The sequence below is a fragment of the Vombatus ursinus genome, unplaced genomic scaffold, assembly GCF_900497805.2.
Source record: "Vombatus ursinus unplaced genomic scaffold, bare-nosed wombat genome assembly UNPS02014773.1, whole genome shotgun sequence".
Classification (NCBI taxonomy): Eukaryota; Metazoa; Chordata; class Mammalia; order Diprotodontia; family Vombatidae; genus Vombatus; species Vombatus ursinus.
Window position 1 is genome coordinate 15,219,217 of NW_020954551.1, and position 15,411 is coordinate 15,234,627.

The following is a 15,411-nucleotide window of genomic DNA, read 5'->3' on the forward strand; positions in this document are numbered from 1 at the left end:
CCTTCCCAATTTTGTTCTGTTGAGAGTCTTAGTTCTGAGGACAGCTGTCTCTCAAAATGAAGATGGCAGGCCAGGATCCTCCCAGGAAGTTAGTACCCTTGTAGGCTTAGCTTTACCTTTCTACCCTCTTCCTGACATAAATATCTGCTTCCTCCTTCACACAAATTTGATACACAAAATCCAGAGAGATTTAACAAATTCAATTAATATTTATCAAATGCTTTACTCTGTGCAAGGCACTGTAGTAGAAGTTGGGAATAAAATGCAAAAATAAAATAAGCCCTGGGCTCAAGTATCTTACATTCTAACAAATGTAGAATATTGATAAATTTGGAGTGAATACTGATTTTTATGAGAGGCAACCCAGTGCCTCCCAGGCCTCCCTTCCCAGGTAGGGAACTAGCCTCTGGAAGACTTGGACACCTGCTGATAGTTTGACCCTGGACAAGTCATTTCAGTGCCTCCAAGCAACTCTCTAAGCCTCTAAATTGCCCAGCTGATGCTGATCTGCATTGATATAAGGCCACAGGTATGGAACAATGCAAAAAAATCAGATTTCTTTTCAATGTGTTGATTGGTTTTGTCAAAAAAATTTTCTTTGTCTTTTTTCCTTTATTTGTCTATTTTTTTGGTGAAGACTAGATCTCCCTATCTCACATAGGGCAGAAGTATAGTGACCACTCCTAGGCAAACTGAACTACTGGTCAGCATGGTAGAAACTTGGACCTGTTCTGCTTCCAACTTCCCCTCCTTAGGCAGCCTAGTAACCACCTTACCTCCACCCTCAGGAGCTCACCATATTGGTGTTGGACTTAGTGCAGACACTCTATTGGCTCTGAACTCCCAAACTCTGGCAATCCACCAGCCTCAGCCTCCCCCCAAAAAAGGAACTAGAAACACATAACACTCCTCTTGTTCATGTTTTCTTTTTAATTCTTTGTCATAAATTATGTTTCTCAGGAAAGGGGGAAGAGAAGGGATATGGTTGGGGGGTGTATAGGAAATGTGAAAACAAAAGAAATAAATAAAAAATCTAAAATCAAAATAGAAAATGACATTTTCATTTTCCCAAATTGGATTTCCATGTCTTTTCAGGAACACAGACTTTCAGAGTTTGAAGACACCTGAGAGGAAATGTGAAAGAATGGAATATATGCTGAATTTGGAGTCAGAGAACCTACAATCAAATTCCATCTCTGTGGAACCTTAAGCACATCACTCCTTGGGCCTCAGTTTCCTCATCTGTAAAATGAGAGGATTGGACTAAATGTCCTCTAAGTTCTTTCCAACTCTAAATCTGTGATCTTATGAGCCTGTGATTAGAGGTCACCTGGCCCAACGTATATCTGAGCAATAATCCAACAAGTGGTGGATCAGCCTTTTCCTGAAAACTTCCAATGAGGAAGAGTAAATCAATCAAACAGTCAATAAACATTCTATGCTAAACACCAAGGATACAAAGAAAAGCAAAAGTCCCTACCCTCAAAGAGCTCACAATCTAATGGGGGAGAGATGCTAACAGAACACACCCCACCTCCCTCTGGGCAGCCCATTCCACTTCTGTGTACCTCTTATCATTAGTAAATTTGCCATGTTATTTTTGTTCAGTTGTTCAGTTGTGTCTGACCTTCATGACCCCATGAACCACAGCATATCAGGCCCTTCTATCTTCCACTATCTCTCAAAGTCTGCCCAAGTTCATGTTCTTTGTTTCCATGATACTATCTATCCATTTCATCCTTTGCCATCCCCTTCTCCTTTTGCTTTCAATCCTTCCCAACATCAAGATCTCTTCCAATGAGTACTATCTTTTCATTATGGGGCCAAAGGATTTAAGCTCCAGCTTCAATATTTGACCTTCCAGTGAATAGCCTGAATTAATTTCTCTGAGTATTGACTGATTTGATCTCCTTGCTGTCCAAGGAACTCTCAAGTTTTTTCTAGCACCAGAATTTGAAAGAGTTGATTCTGCAGTGCTAAGGTTTCCTTACAATCTGACTCTCACAGCCATATATTGCTACTGGAAAAAGCATAGCTTTGACTATGCAGACATGGCAAGGTGATGTCTCTGCTTTCTAGTAGGCTGCCCAGATTTGCCATAGCTTTGCTTCAAAGGACAAGTGTCTTTTAATTTCACGACTGCAATCACCATCTGCAGTGATCTTTGAGTCCAAGAATATAAAATGTGACACTGCTTCCATTTCTTCTCCCTCTATTTGCCAGGGAGTGATGAGACCAGTTGCCAAGATCTTAGTTTTTGTTCTTTTATGTTAAGCTTCAAGCCAGCTTTTATACTCTCTTTTTTCACCCTCATCAAGAGGCTTCTTAATTGCTCTTCACTTTCTATCATCAGAGTGGTATCATCTGCATATCTGAGATTGTTGATATTTCTCCCAGGAACCTTAATTTCAGCTTTTAATTCATCCAGTCTGGCATTTCACATCATGTGCTCTGCATTTAATTTAAATAAATAAGGTGATAATATACAGCCTTCTCATACTTCTTTTCCAATCTTCAACCAATCAATCATTCCATATTCTGTTCTGTTATTTTTTGGCCCATGTACAGGTTCCTTGGGAGGCAAGTAAAATGAGCTGGTGCTCCTATCTCTTTGAGAACTTGCCATATTTTGTTGTGATCCACATAATCAAAGGCTTTAGTGTAGTCAATGAAGAAGTAGATAGTTGGGTTTTTTTTTAACTCTCTTGCTTTCTCCATAATCCAACAAATGTTGGCAATTTGGTCTCTAGTTCCTCTGCCTCTTTGAAAACCAGCCTTGCTCTTCTTGTAATTCTTGGTTCATATATTGCTGAAGCCTAACTTGCAGAATCTTAAGCATAACCTTACTGGCACATGAAACGAGTGCAATTGTTTGGTAATTTGAACATTCCTTGGCAATTGCCCTTCTTTAAGACTGGGACATAAACCAATCTTTTCCAAACCAGTGGCCATTGTTCTATTTTCCAAATTTGCTGGCACAAAGAATGTAGAACTTTAACAGCATCACCTTTTAGGGTTTTAAATAACTCAGCTGGAATTCTATTACCTCCACTATCCTTGTTGTCAGTAATGCTTCCTAAGGCCCACTTGACTTCATTGTCCAGGATGTCTGATTCTAGATCAGGAACCACAAAATTGTGGTTATCGATGATGCTATGATCTTTCCTGTATAGTTCTTTTGTGTATTCTTGCCACCTCTTTCTAATCTCTTCTGCTTCTGTTAAATCCCTACAATTCTTGTCTTTTATCATGCCATTTTTGCATGAAATTTTCCCTTGATATCTCTAATTTTCTTGAAGATATCTCTTATTTTTCCCATTCTTTTATTTTCCTCTATTTCTTTGCATTGCTCATTTAAGAAAACCTTCTTATCCCTCCTTGCTTTCTTTGGAATTCTGTGTTAAGTTGATATATCTTTCTCTTCCTCCTTTACCTTTCATTTTTTTCTTTCCTCAACTATTTTCAAAGTCTGGTCAGACAGCCATTTTGCTTTTTTGTTCTTCTGTTCTTTCAGAATGTCTTTTTCTTGCTGCCTGCTATACAATGGTGCAAACCTATGTCCATAGTTCTTCAGGCACTCTATCTACCAGAACTAATCCCTTAAATCTATTTGTCACTTCCATTTCATATTCATAAGGGATGTTATTTAGGTCATACCTATATGATTTTCCCTACTTTCTTCAATTTAAGTCTGAATTTTGCAATAAGAAGCTCATGACCTGCACCACAGTAAGCTCCAGGTCTTACTTTAACTGACTGTATAGAGCTTTGACAGCAAAGGATATAATCAATCTGATTTCTATATTAATCATCTGTTGATGTCTATGTGTAGGGTCACCTTATGGGATATTGAAAAAAGAGTATTTGTTATGACCAGTGGAATATCTTAACAAAGCTCTATTAGTCTCTGCCCTGCTTCATTTTGCACTGCAAGGCCAAATTTGCCTATTATTCCAATTATCTTTTGATTTCCTACTTTAGCATTCCAATTTCCTATAATGAATATGACATCTTTTTTTTGGTGTTGTTTCAGAAGATGTTATAGGTCTTCATAGAACTGATCAACTTTGGTCTCTTCAGCATCAGTGAGTAGAGCACAGACTTATATTACTGTGATGTTGAATGATTTGCTTGCATTCAAACAGATATCATTCTGTCATTTTAAGATTATATCATAGTACTGCTTTTCTCATGCTTTTATTGACTATGAGGGCTGTTCTATTTCTTCTAAGCTATCCTTGCCCACAGTACTATATGTAGTGATCATCTGAATGTAATTCACCCATTTCCATCCATTTACATACGTTGACATATAAGATGTCAATGTTTAATCTTTCCATCTCCTGTTTGACCACATCCAGCATACCTTGGTTCATAGATCTTACCTTTCAGGTTCCTATGCAATGTTGATCTTTACAGCACTGGACTTTCCTTTTGTCACCAGATATATCATCCAGCTGAGCTTCCAGTTGTCCTCTGCTCTTCCCCAGTAGCATATTGGACACCTTCCAACCTGATGGACTCATCTTTCAATGTCATATATTTTATTATTTTAGTACTTTCCATAAGGTTTTCTTGGCAAAGATACTGGAGTGGTTTGCCATTTACTTTTCCAGTGGATCATGTTTTGTTAGAACTCTCTACTATGACCTGTCCATCTTGGGTAACCACGTACGGCATAGCTCATGGTTTAATTAGGCTACACAAGCCTTTCCACCATGACAAAGCGGTGATCCTTGCATCAAGCCTAAATTTGTCTCTCTTCAATTTCGTCCCCTAAGGGACAAACAGAACAGATTATAACATAAAGTAAAAATCACCTGGGCACGAATTAATGGAATAACTAGCAATATTGCCATAGAGAGTTGCTGTTGCTGAGTCGTTTCAGTCACATACAACTCTTCACGACCCAATTTGGGGTTTCCTTAGCAGAGATGTTAGAGTGGTTTGCCATTTCCTTCTCTCTAGCTCATTTTAGAGATGAGAAACTGAGGCAAACAGGGTTAAAGTAACTTGCCCAGGGTCACACAGCAAGTAAGTATCTAAGGCTAGATTTGAACTCATGAAGATCAGTCCCTCTGATTCCAAGCCCAGGGCTCTTTACTGCACCACCTAGCTGCCATGGAGAGATAGAGACCTAAGAAGGACCAATAGCACAGGCAGGAAAGTAAATGTTTCTTATCAGTAAAGAGCTGGATCTTGAACTTCCTGTTGGAGCAGGAATTGGATGTTTGACTTTTTTAGCAAAGAAGGTGATTTGATAGTTCAGAAGTTTAAGCTATGGGGGTCAGGGCAGGGCTATGAGCTGAGACAAAGAACCAGAAGCAGAAATCTTTTCTAATGGCCATGGATGTTAACATATGGCTCCTTAACACACTACAGGAAAATGAATGCATAGGAGACGCATTTTTCTTTCCTTTTCTGAAATATTGCAGAGTGCTTCAAATGAGAACATCTATTAGTTTCTATTCTAAAAATGCCTTTGTTAACCACAAAAGAGTTCTTAATTTTACAAAGTCACTACAGCTGCTTGACATAAAAATTCGGGGCACAGAGGGAGTATGCCTTCATTGGTAACCCGTGCTGCCACATTGTAATGAACTCCCTCATTTACAAGCCTCAGATTCCAAAAACCCCATGAATTCTACATAACTTGTGGAGATCCTGGTCTTTGGTGTGGCATCTTTGGCCATTATTTTCCAGGTAAAATATTAATAGGCCTTGGTCTGGTCCATTTCCATTCCTCATTGTTGTGCAGTCTTCTCTATCCCTTGTTCCAAATATATATCCCATTAAGGAAAAAAATGTATTTCTTGGGGTACTTGGGCTGTTATAATTTTAAATTAGCCTAAGTAAGAACAGGCTCACATCTGGAGATTTAGTTTCTCAAATGTTGATTTAGCTTAATTATATTTGCATAGTGTTAGGGCTTAACTAAAAATTACCTTTTTACGCTGAAAATATAGACAAGAAAATTAAGTGATATCTAAATGGCATATATTTCCCATGGAAACAGAAATTGGTACAGGAATACTTTCCCATATGTTAATGTATTTTCTCTTTTATTATTTTTGCCTGGACCACAGTTATTCCAAGTTTTACCTATTGAGTTATTTATTAACTATAGAGGCAAGTAGGGGAAAGTTCTGCAAGTTATGTTACATTTTTTTCAGTTGTTTTCCAGTCATGTCCAACTCTTCATAACCCCATTTGGGATTTTCCTGGCAAAGATACTGGAGTGGTTTGCCATTTCCTTCTCCAGATCATTTTGTAGATGAGGAAACTGAGACAAAGAAGGTGAAGTAACTTGCCCAAGGTCACATAGCTAGTAGGTGTTTAAGGCCAGATTTGAACCCAGAAAAATGAGTCTTCTTGACATCAGGCCAAGACTCTATGCACTATGGCACCACCTAGCTGCCTCACATTACATATTATTATAAGACAAGAAAGGGAAACAGTGTGATGTAATGGACATGGTGTGAGCCTGGGATCTTGGAAGATATGTGTTCAAATTCCTTCTCTGCTATTTCCCAGTTGTAAGATTTCAAATACATCATTCAGCATGACGCCCCTACTCATAAAATGAGAAGCTGGATTCTCACCAAGATGTTAGGAGGATAAAAAGGAGAACGTATACAAATAAAAGTAAGAATTTTTTTTCAAAATGGCTAAAAAAAGAAAGAAAGAAAGAAAATAGGGCCTTCCAGTCCTACTCAAATGATGCAAAAAATGGAGACAATGCAGAGTAAGGATCCAAAAATGGCTCAGGCTAGAACAATGAGTTAAATACAATAAGATGAAGTTGAATTGGGAGGAGGAGATTCAATGTAAAGCCATATGCTTACATTCAAAAAATCAATTTCACAAGTGCAAGATGGGAGAAACATGTCTAGACTTCAGTTCCTCTAATCAAGGATCTGGAAGTAGGTCTCAAAATGAGAAAACAGAAGCATCATAGTACTGTAGAAATAGTTATGAATCTTGGGTCAGATTACCTGAGTTCACATCCTGTCTCTGCTTTGTACATTCTTGGTGATGTTGGGCAGCTAAGTGGTATCATGGATAGAGCGCTAGGACCTGGACTCAAGCAGAACCGAGTTCAAATCTGGACTCAGGCACTTAGTAACGATATGGCCCTATGCATGTCACTTAACCCCGTTTGCTTCAATTCCCTCGTCTGTAAAATGAGCTGGAGAAGGAAACAGCAAACCACTCCAGTATCTTTGCCAAGAAAACCCCAAATGGAATCACAGAGTCAGACACAACTGAAAACAATTGAACAAAAACAGCAACAAAAGATGATGTTGGGCACGTCATCTTTTATTTCATTGGGTCTCAGATTCTTCATCTGTAAAATGAAAAGGTTGGCTAGAAAACTTCTAACATCCCTCCATCTAACATCTGAACACTTTAATGTGGCAAATAAAAAAAACTAATTCATTCTTGGGCTGCACTGAGGGCTAACAGCATCCAACACTATGAAGGATGCACTCTGCCCTGGTCAAAACATATGTGGAGTATCGTATTCCTCCCTAGATAGCGTACTTCAGGAAAGACTTTGAGATGTGGACCTGGTAACTAGAAGGATGGTGGTGTTCTTGGCATAAATATCAAAGTCTAGAAATGTGATTCATTTGTGAGGGAAAGATAATTAATTATGTTTTAATCTCAAGCTTGAGACACTCTCAGGTTAACCAAAAGGCCTTTGGTGGTAGGGTACTGGAACTCAGGAGAGAGACTAGGCCATAGATATGGGAGGCATTAGCTAAGAAATGATCATTAAATTCACATGAGCAGATGAGATCATCAAAAGAGAACATGTACAGAGGGATGAGGGCCTATGAAAGAGCTTTGGTGCAACACTCACAGTTAGGGGTATGATGCTGATGGTACATTAGCAAAGGATACCAACAGGTAGTCAGGCAGGCAGGAGGAGAATCAAGAAAGAACCATGTCACCAAAACCCCAAAAGTAAAAGCTCTCCAGAGTGAAAGGGTAGTCAAAGGTGTCAAATGCTGAAGTCAAGAAGGATGAGGATTGACAGATGCTCAGTTGTTTCAGTCACATGCAACTCTTCATGACCTCATTTGGGGTTTTCTTGGTCAAGATATTAGAGAGGTTTGCCATTTCCTTCTCCATCTCATTTTACAGATGAGGAAACTGAGGCAAACAGGATTAAGTGACTCACCCAAAGTCACATAGCTAATAAATGTCTGAGACCAGAATTGAACTCAGGTCCTCCTGACTTCAGGGTCAATGCTCTATCCACTGTGTCACCTAGCTGGATTGATAAAAACTATCAATTTTGACAATTAAGAATAAGGTTTAAAGAGATACTGACCAAGTCTTAGTTTCTCCGTAAATTTGACAAGGCCACAACAAATTGTCCTTGCTACAGACAGTAAACTACATTCTTAACTAAGATGCATCCCAAAACTCCCCAGAATATAAGAACTGGCTATCATTGGAAAGAAAAAATATGTTTTAAAAAAAAATCCCTGCAGATCTTACATCCATGAACTGCTTTCTTAATCTCTTCTTAAAAACAACTCAAGTACTCATAACAAAAGACAACATATTTCATTAAGCACTCACTTTGAGAAAATGAATTGAGCTGCAGCCAGTAGTCATTTCATTTTATCAAGGGGGACATTCAGTGTCATCTATGTAGATTCATATTTTAATAAATGTCTACAGTGCAATTCCCATCACAAAGAATAGTATCAATGTCATATTCTTTGACAGTCAATCAAACTCAACAGATGTTTATTCATTCCCTACTGTGCGTGGAAAACTGTATTAGTCCCTGAGGGAGTCATGACATTTTAGGTAAGATATAACCCCTGAGCTCATGGCCCTTGCACTCATGGAACTTACTTACAGCCTAGTAAGGGATACAACACATACACAGAAACCAATAATACAAAATATTACATGATTTATGAACTAGAGAATTACAAAACAAAGTTGTAGGTGAGGTCCAAGGAGTAGATAATCCTGACTGGGAAGATCACAGAAAACTTTGTGGAAATGGGACACTTGAGTCGGTCTTTAAAGTTGAGGTGTGAATCCATTGGAGAAAGAGGGTGTTGCAGACACAGGGAATGAGGTGAGGAAAGACAGAAAAGCTGTGATAGTACATTGGAGATAGAGCATAGCCCAGTTTAGCTGGAGCATAGACTATATGGAGGGGAGTACTTTGGAAATATTGGGTGTCACCTGAGAGTGAAAAGTCTTGACTGCAAATACCATCAAAGCAAGTAGGGAGGCAATAGGGAGCAAGTGAAGGTTTTTGAGCATAGAGGAGTGATGTCACCAGGTTTGTATGTTAGAAAGATTCTTCTGATAGTGATGTGCAGTATGGATTAAAACAAGGAATATGTAGAGGAGGAAAGAAAAGGAAAGAAGCTAGGGCAAGAGTCCAAGCCGGTTATAAGAGTTTTATAGTATGGTGGTAACTGTGGGTTTGGAAAGGTGTAGATAAAGGTGAGAGATATTGCAGAGTCAACTGATTGGCTATGAGAGGTGATGAAGAAAGAAAGGCCAAAGAAAACCCCAAGTGTGCAAACGTGGGGAGCAGGGTGAAGGCTAATGCCACTGAAAGAAACAGTGAGATCAGGAGGAGAAGCAGGTTTAGGAGGAAAATAATGAACATAGTTGTGGACATGTTGATTTTGAGTTGTCATTGGGACACATAAGTGAAGGTGTCCAGTTTAGCTAGATGGAAGAGTCCACGAGAATGGTGAAAACATAGAATGCCAAATTCTTGGAGGGTCTCAAATGTCAGACCAAAAAGTTCATATTTAACTCAGTAGACTGTAGAGATTTACTGAAGATTTTTGAGCAAAGAAATAAAATGGGCAGCAAGGTAGCACAGTGCATAGAGTGCTGGGTCCAGAGTCAAGAAGTGTCATCTTCCTGAGTTCAAATCTGGCCTCAGACACTTACTAGCTGTATGACCCTGGGCAAGTCACTTACCCCTATTTGCCTCGGTTTCCTCATCTGTAAAAAGAGCTGGAGAAGGAAATGGCAAACCACTCCAATATCTTTGCCAAGAAATTTCCAAATGGGATCACAAAAGAGTCAGACATGACTGAAAACCAACTGAGCAACAATAATAAGCACAGATCTTCTGTAAGGAAGAGTAGTCCAGCAGCACTATGAGACAGATTGGAGTATGAATACAGTGGAAGTCAGAAGACCTACTAGGAAGCTATTGAAACAAAAGTAATGAGGGCCTGTAGTAGGGCAGGAGCAGCTGAAACAGAGTTTTATCTGTTGTGAGTCTTATCACAAAGATAGAACTTATGGGATTTGTTAATTAATTGGGTATAAAAAGTGAGGGAAGTGTCAGAGAAAACATCAGTTTAAAACACAGGCACCTGGATACATGTTTATGCCACTAGCAAAAATAGTGAAGTTAAAAGAAGATATGGGTTTACCGAGAAAGATTCTCTCTACTATTTACTTCCCCCGTGAATCTGAATAAGTCACTGAACTCTGGGCCTCAGTTTTCTCATCTATAAATAGGGGTGGTGGGGTGGAACTACATGAAATCTAGGTTTTCTTCCAGCTCTAGAGATGTATGTATCCTATATTTGTATGATCCTATAATTGATTTGTTTCAAACATGATGAGGCGAAGAAAACATTAGGTGCCAGGTAGAGATGTTCTGTGGTTAATTAAGGATACAGATCTGGAGTTTGATAGAAAAGCCGTGCCTGAAGAATCAGATTCAAGAACCATCTGCAGAGAATCAAGAGTTAAAGCCTTGGAGGTGGATGAGATTGCCAAGGGAGGGTGGAAGGGAAGGAAAGGGAGTGCTGAGGACAGAGCCTTGAGAAACACGCACTTTTAAGAGTCAGGACCATCATGTGAAGTCAACAATGGGACAGGCAGAAGTGCAGACAAACCATAAGATTACAGACTTTGATTTGGAAAGGACCTCAGGAATTATTTACTCCAGCCTCTGGAACTGAAGTCCAGAGAGACTATGATTTGTCCAAGGTTAGACAGAGAGTAACTGATAAGAACTGGAATTAATCAATTGACAAGCATTTATGAAGCACCTACAGTATTCCAGGCATTGTGCTAGGCACTGGGGACAATTTTTTTTAAATCCTCCCTCTATTTGCAAGGAGCTTACATTCTACACCCAAGCCCCTGCCTCCAATACATCCCTCTTTCCATTTCACATGCTGTTTGTCTCCCTTGGAGCAGGAGAGTTAGTGCTTCTGAAGCCAAGAATGGAGGGAAAATCCACAAAGAGGGAGTGATTAAAGGGACCATATTTGGAAAAATTGTCAAGAAGCATGAGGACTAAAAAATTGTTAAACATTTAAGGTATGTGATGGGGGTGGGGGAGAGGCAGGGAGGGACATAGAATTTTCAGAAGCTGCAGTTATTTTTGATGTGTGTTTCTAAATTAGAAATATTCTCCCAAACCAAAATCTTCTCAAATTAGCACAGGTCCTGACAGCCCAAGGAAAATGATCTTTTTCCCCCAGAAAGTTCCCCAAGGTAGCAGCTGAGCCTCAGCAAATGCTTATGACCAGGACCTGTGGATATTCCACAAGGTTATCATAACCCACAAGGGGAAGAAAAAACAAAGCCAGCAGCTGGGATTCCTGCTGTTTAACTTTAAAGAAGTCGTGATTTTGTGTGAAAAGCAAGTAAAACATTAGATAAGATCCTTCCTTGTGGATTAACCAGAATGTGTAAGGAGGCACTGATTTTCATGTGGATATTAATTACTTCTCCTCTGCACCATTTTTAGGGGCCCTTGTTTTAATTTAAATGTAAATTCCAAACAAATCCTCTTTACTTTAGATCTTTCCCATTCTTATTGACAAATAAGATAAGGATGTCTCTATCTAGTGAAGAACAAATCTCCTGCACATCCAATAATGGCACAGCCCTGCATAATTATTATGGGATAAATGACTGAGCAGAGAGCTAAAATCCCTGAAGGAAGTTGCCCAGGCCAGGAGGCCAGTGGCACGCTAAGCCCGGAGCAATAGTGTTCTGGTAAGAGACTGAAGGAAGGCTCACAGTCACTGGTATTTATCTAGTGCTTGAAAGTCTACAAAGTGTTCCAGGCTCAACATCCCCTTTGAATCTCATTCTAACGTATGGGAGTAGGTTCTGCTCTGGCCATTTTACAGAGAAAGAAATGGAAACTGAGAGTGAGAGCATCTTCCCCAGGGTCACACAGCTAATAGGTGGCAGAGGCAGGACTTGAGCCCATATCTTCCTGCCTCCAGATGTACCACAGTCAGTCTACGATTAACTTTCACTGTTTGCTTCTAAAACTTGTGCATCTTTTGGAGTGGAGACAGCCCTGAACTTCAAATCAGGAAACTTCAGTTCAACAATCCACTCTGCTATTTCCTATGAGTCTCGGAGGAAGCCACTTCACCTCAATTTTTTCATCTCTAAAATGAGGGGAACGATCATATATTATGTATATACCATGTGCCAAGAGAGGGGTGACTAGGTGGCACAGTGGGTAAATCACCAGGCCTAGAGTCAGGAGGACCTGAGCTCAAGTCTGGCCTCGCTGTGTGACTCTGGGCAAGTCACTTAACCCATCTGTGAAAATGAGCTGGAAAAGGAAATGGCAAATTATTCTACTATCTTTACCAAAAAAACCCCAAATGGGGTCACAAGGAATGAAAAAAACTGAACAACAAAAAATCTGCCAGGCATTATGCTCAGCACTTTACAAATATTGTCTTATTTGATCTTCATAACAACCCTGTAAGGTAGGTTCTATTATCATTCCCATTTTCCAAATGAGGAAACTGAAGCAAACGGAGATCAAGTGACCTGCCCAGGGTCACACAGCTATTAAATGTCTGAGGCAGGATTTGCACTCAGATCTTCCTGATTCCATGTCTAGTGCTTTACCCACCTAACTACCTCTAGGATAAAGATATGAGGATGATAATACACCCCTCAAGGGCAAGGCTCTTGGAGACTTAATATCCTCATCTATTTTGTTGTCATGGTGGTGATGGTGGTGGTGGTGATGGTGGTGGTGGTTTCAATAGTGTCCAACTCTTTGTGACCCCACTTGGGATTTTCTTGGCAAAGATACTTTTTTGTTTTGCCATTTCTTTCTCCGGCTCATTTTACAGATGAGGAAACTGAGGCAAAGAGGGTTAAGTGACTTGTCCAGGATCACACAGCTAGTAAGTATCTGAAGTCATGCTCGGATTCAGGTCTTCCTGACTCCAGGCCCAGCACTCTATCCACTGAGCCACCTCATTGCCGCATCTATAAAATGTGGGTAACAATACTTGGAGCACCTACCTTCCACCGCTGTTATAAGGATAAAATGAGATAATATTGAGAAAGCACTATATAAATACTAGCACATCAGATGGAGAGCTGGGCCTGGAGTCAGCAAGCCCTGCCTGCCCCTTAGAGAGTGACCGGTCATGCTGAATTCTTCTCAGGACATTTAAATCCACTCAGACATTTTTGGAATTGGGCAGATTCTTTTGCCATTGTCACACCCTCACTAGCAAGTTCCCCTTCTTCATAACCCTGACAAAAAAGCAAGCTTGTGCTCCCTATTTTATGCTGAGGGCCCTGTTTTCTTACCAATTCTTGCCTGTTTATTCTCCTTGTTCTCACCTCAAAACTGAGCCTAAGATATTTCAAATACCATCATATTTGCAGGTCCATGGTCCTTGACTTTCCCAGGCAGTTTCCTGCTGCTACTAGTCTCTGGAGTTATGTAGATGTGTTGTTTTTTTTAATTCCTGACCCCTGAGTTGCAGCAGATCACCTAGATTTAGATCAGGAGGGGACACTGAGATTTAGAGATGAGATGACTTGCCCAAGGTCACATAGTTTAGTAAGTAGTAGAATCAGGATCCAAACCCCATTCTGACCACAGGTCCACACCACACTGCTGGGACAGATAACCCAACAGTACTTCTTCCCATAGGATCATACATACAACCATAAATTTAGGAGATCTTAGCCTTACTGCCCACATCAGAGATAATGCCCTGGAGGATTCAACCCTTTCAGCTCCAGAACTCTGCAGTCAAAAGATATGGATTCAAATCCTACCCCTGACACTTACTGCCCATGTGTTCTTGGGCAAATCACTCCCTGGGCCTCAGTTTCTTCATCCGTAAAATGAAGAGATCAGATTAGATGGTCTCTGAAGCCCCTCCCTCAACTAGATCTATGATCCCATTTGTATTTGCAACCCTAGTGCTTAACACCAATGTTTGGCACAGGCAGCATTTAATCAACGTCTTCTATTCATTCATTCATCAGGTTCAATCCCCTCATTCTACAGGTGAGGAAACTAAGGCAGAAAGAGATGTGAGTGATTTGTCAGTGTCACATAGCTAATATGTCAGATGAGATTCACAGCCAGGGTTTCCTGCTTCTAAGTCCAGCTCCGGCCACTACACCATACTGTCTGTCTAAACCTAAATGATAGTCTGATTCCCAAATGGTTTTGTGCTGCATATAACCAGATGTCAGGAAGGCTGCTTGGTGATTTGTCTCCTAAGTACCCTAGTCTGAGAAAGAATGCACAAGCCAAGCCACGAATACCGCCTGCAAAGACATGAGATGCATCACTACATATATTAAGAGACTTAATTATGCCATGATATATTCATCACCACCAACAAACAGTGACTAAGAAAAGGAAAGATTACCAGCTCATGCAGCAAAAAGTCAACAAACAGGGGAAGGAGGTTAAGTTCTTCCAGTCTCACCGAGATCTTAGTGGCATCAATTCGAGATGGCTTACCTTCAACACAGGAAGGCTGAGCCCTCGTGGTGCCAGCAACCTGCCCTGGGAAGCAAGAGCACTTGACAGTCTGGGATCGCTCCTCAATCCTGTTCTTATTGCAGCAGCGGTGCACGGCGACCACTTCACACGTCCCTTGCTTGACCTGGTGGTGCCCTGAGATGTGCATAGACAAAAACATACACAAAGGCGTTTAGCCTCACAAAGGGCAAGAACAAGGCTATGGCACCATTTGCAGTACCCAAGTTCTTTCTTTCTTTTCTTTTCTTTTTTTTAATATAGCAAATCCTTGTTTACTGAGATATGTTTACTGGTAGATAGAGGGCCAGTCCTTAGAGTCAGGAAGATCTGGGTTCAAGTTCTATCACTGAATTATATTGGCTGTGTAACCCTGGGCAAATGACTTAACCTTTTAGGGCATGAAGGTTCTAATTCTATCAGATAATGATAAAGTCGAAGGAATTTAGTAACCAGGAATTCACTCCACCAATGAAACCATTGGTCAGATCAATACATAAACCAGGATGTGCTGGAGCCAGCTTTAACCAGCTCACAAGAGCTAATTGTTCAATTTTCAGTGTGAGCATCGACACCTCGGAAACCGGCAAATGTTTTCCTCGTACTCG

At 40.3% G+C, this 15,411-nt stretch overlaps 1 protein-coding gene across 1 annotated transcript in view; it reads right to left on the reverse strand.

Moving 5' to 3' along the window:
- Positions 1–15,411, reverse strand: part of TAFA4 (TAFA chemokine like family member 4) — a 131,198-nt gene that overhangs the window by 11,016 nt on the left and 104,771 nt on the right. The window contains exon 3 of the mRNA XM_027864133.1: positions 14,786–14,941. Within this exon, the coding sequence (XP_027719934.1) occupies positions 14,786–14,941 (156 nt within the window). The remainder of the gene's footprint in view (positions 1–14,785; positions 14,942–15,411) is intronic.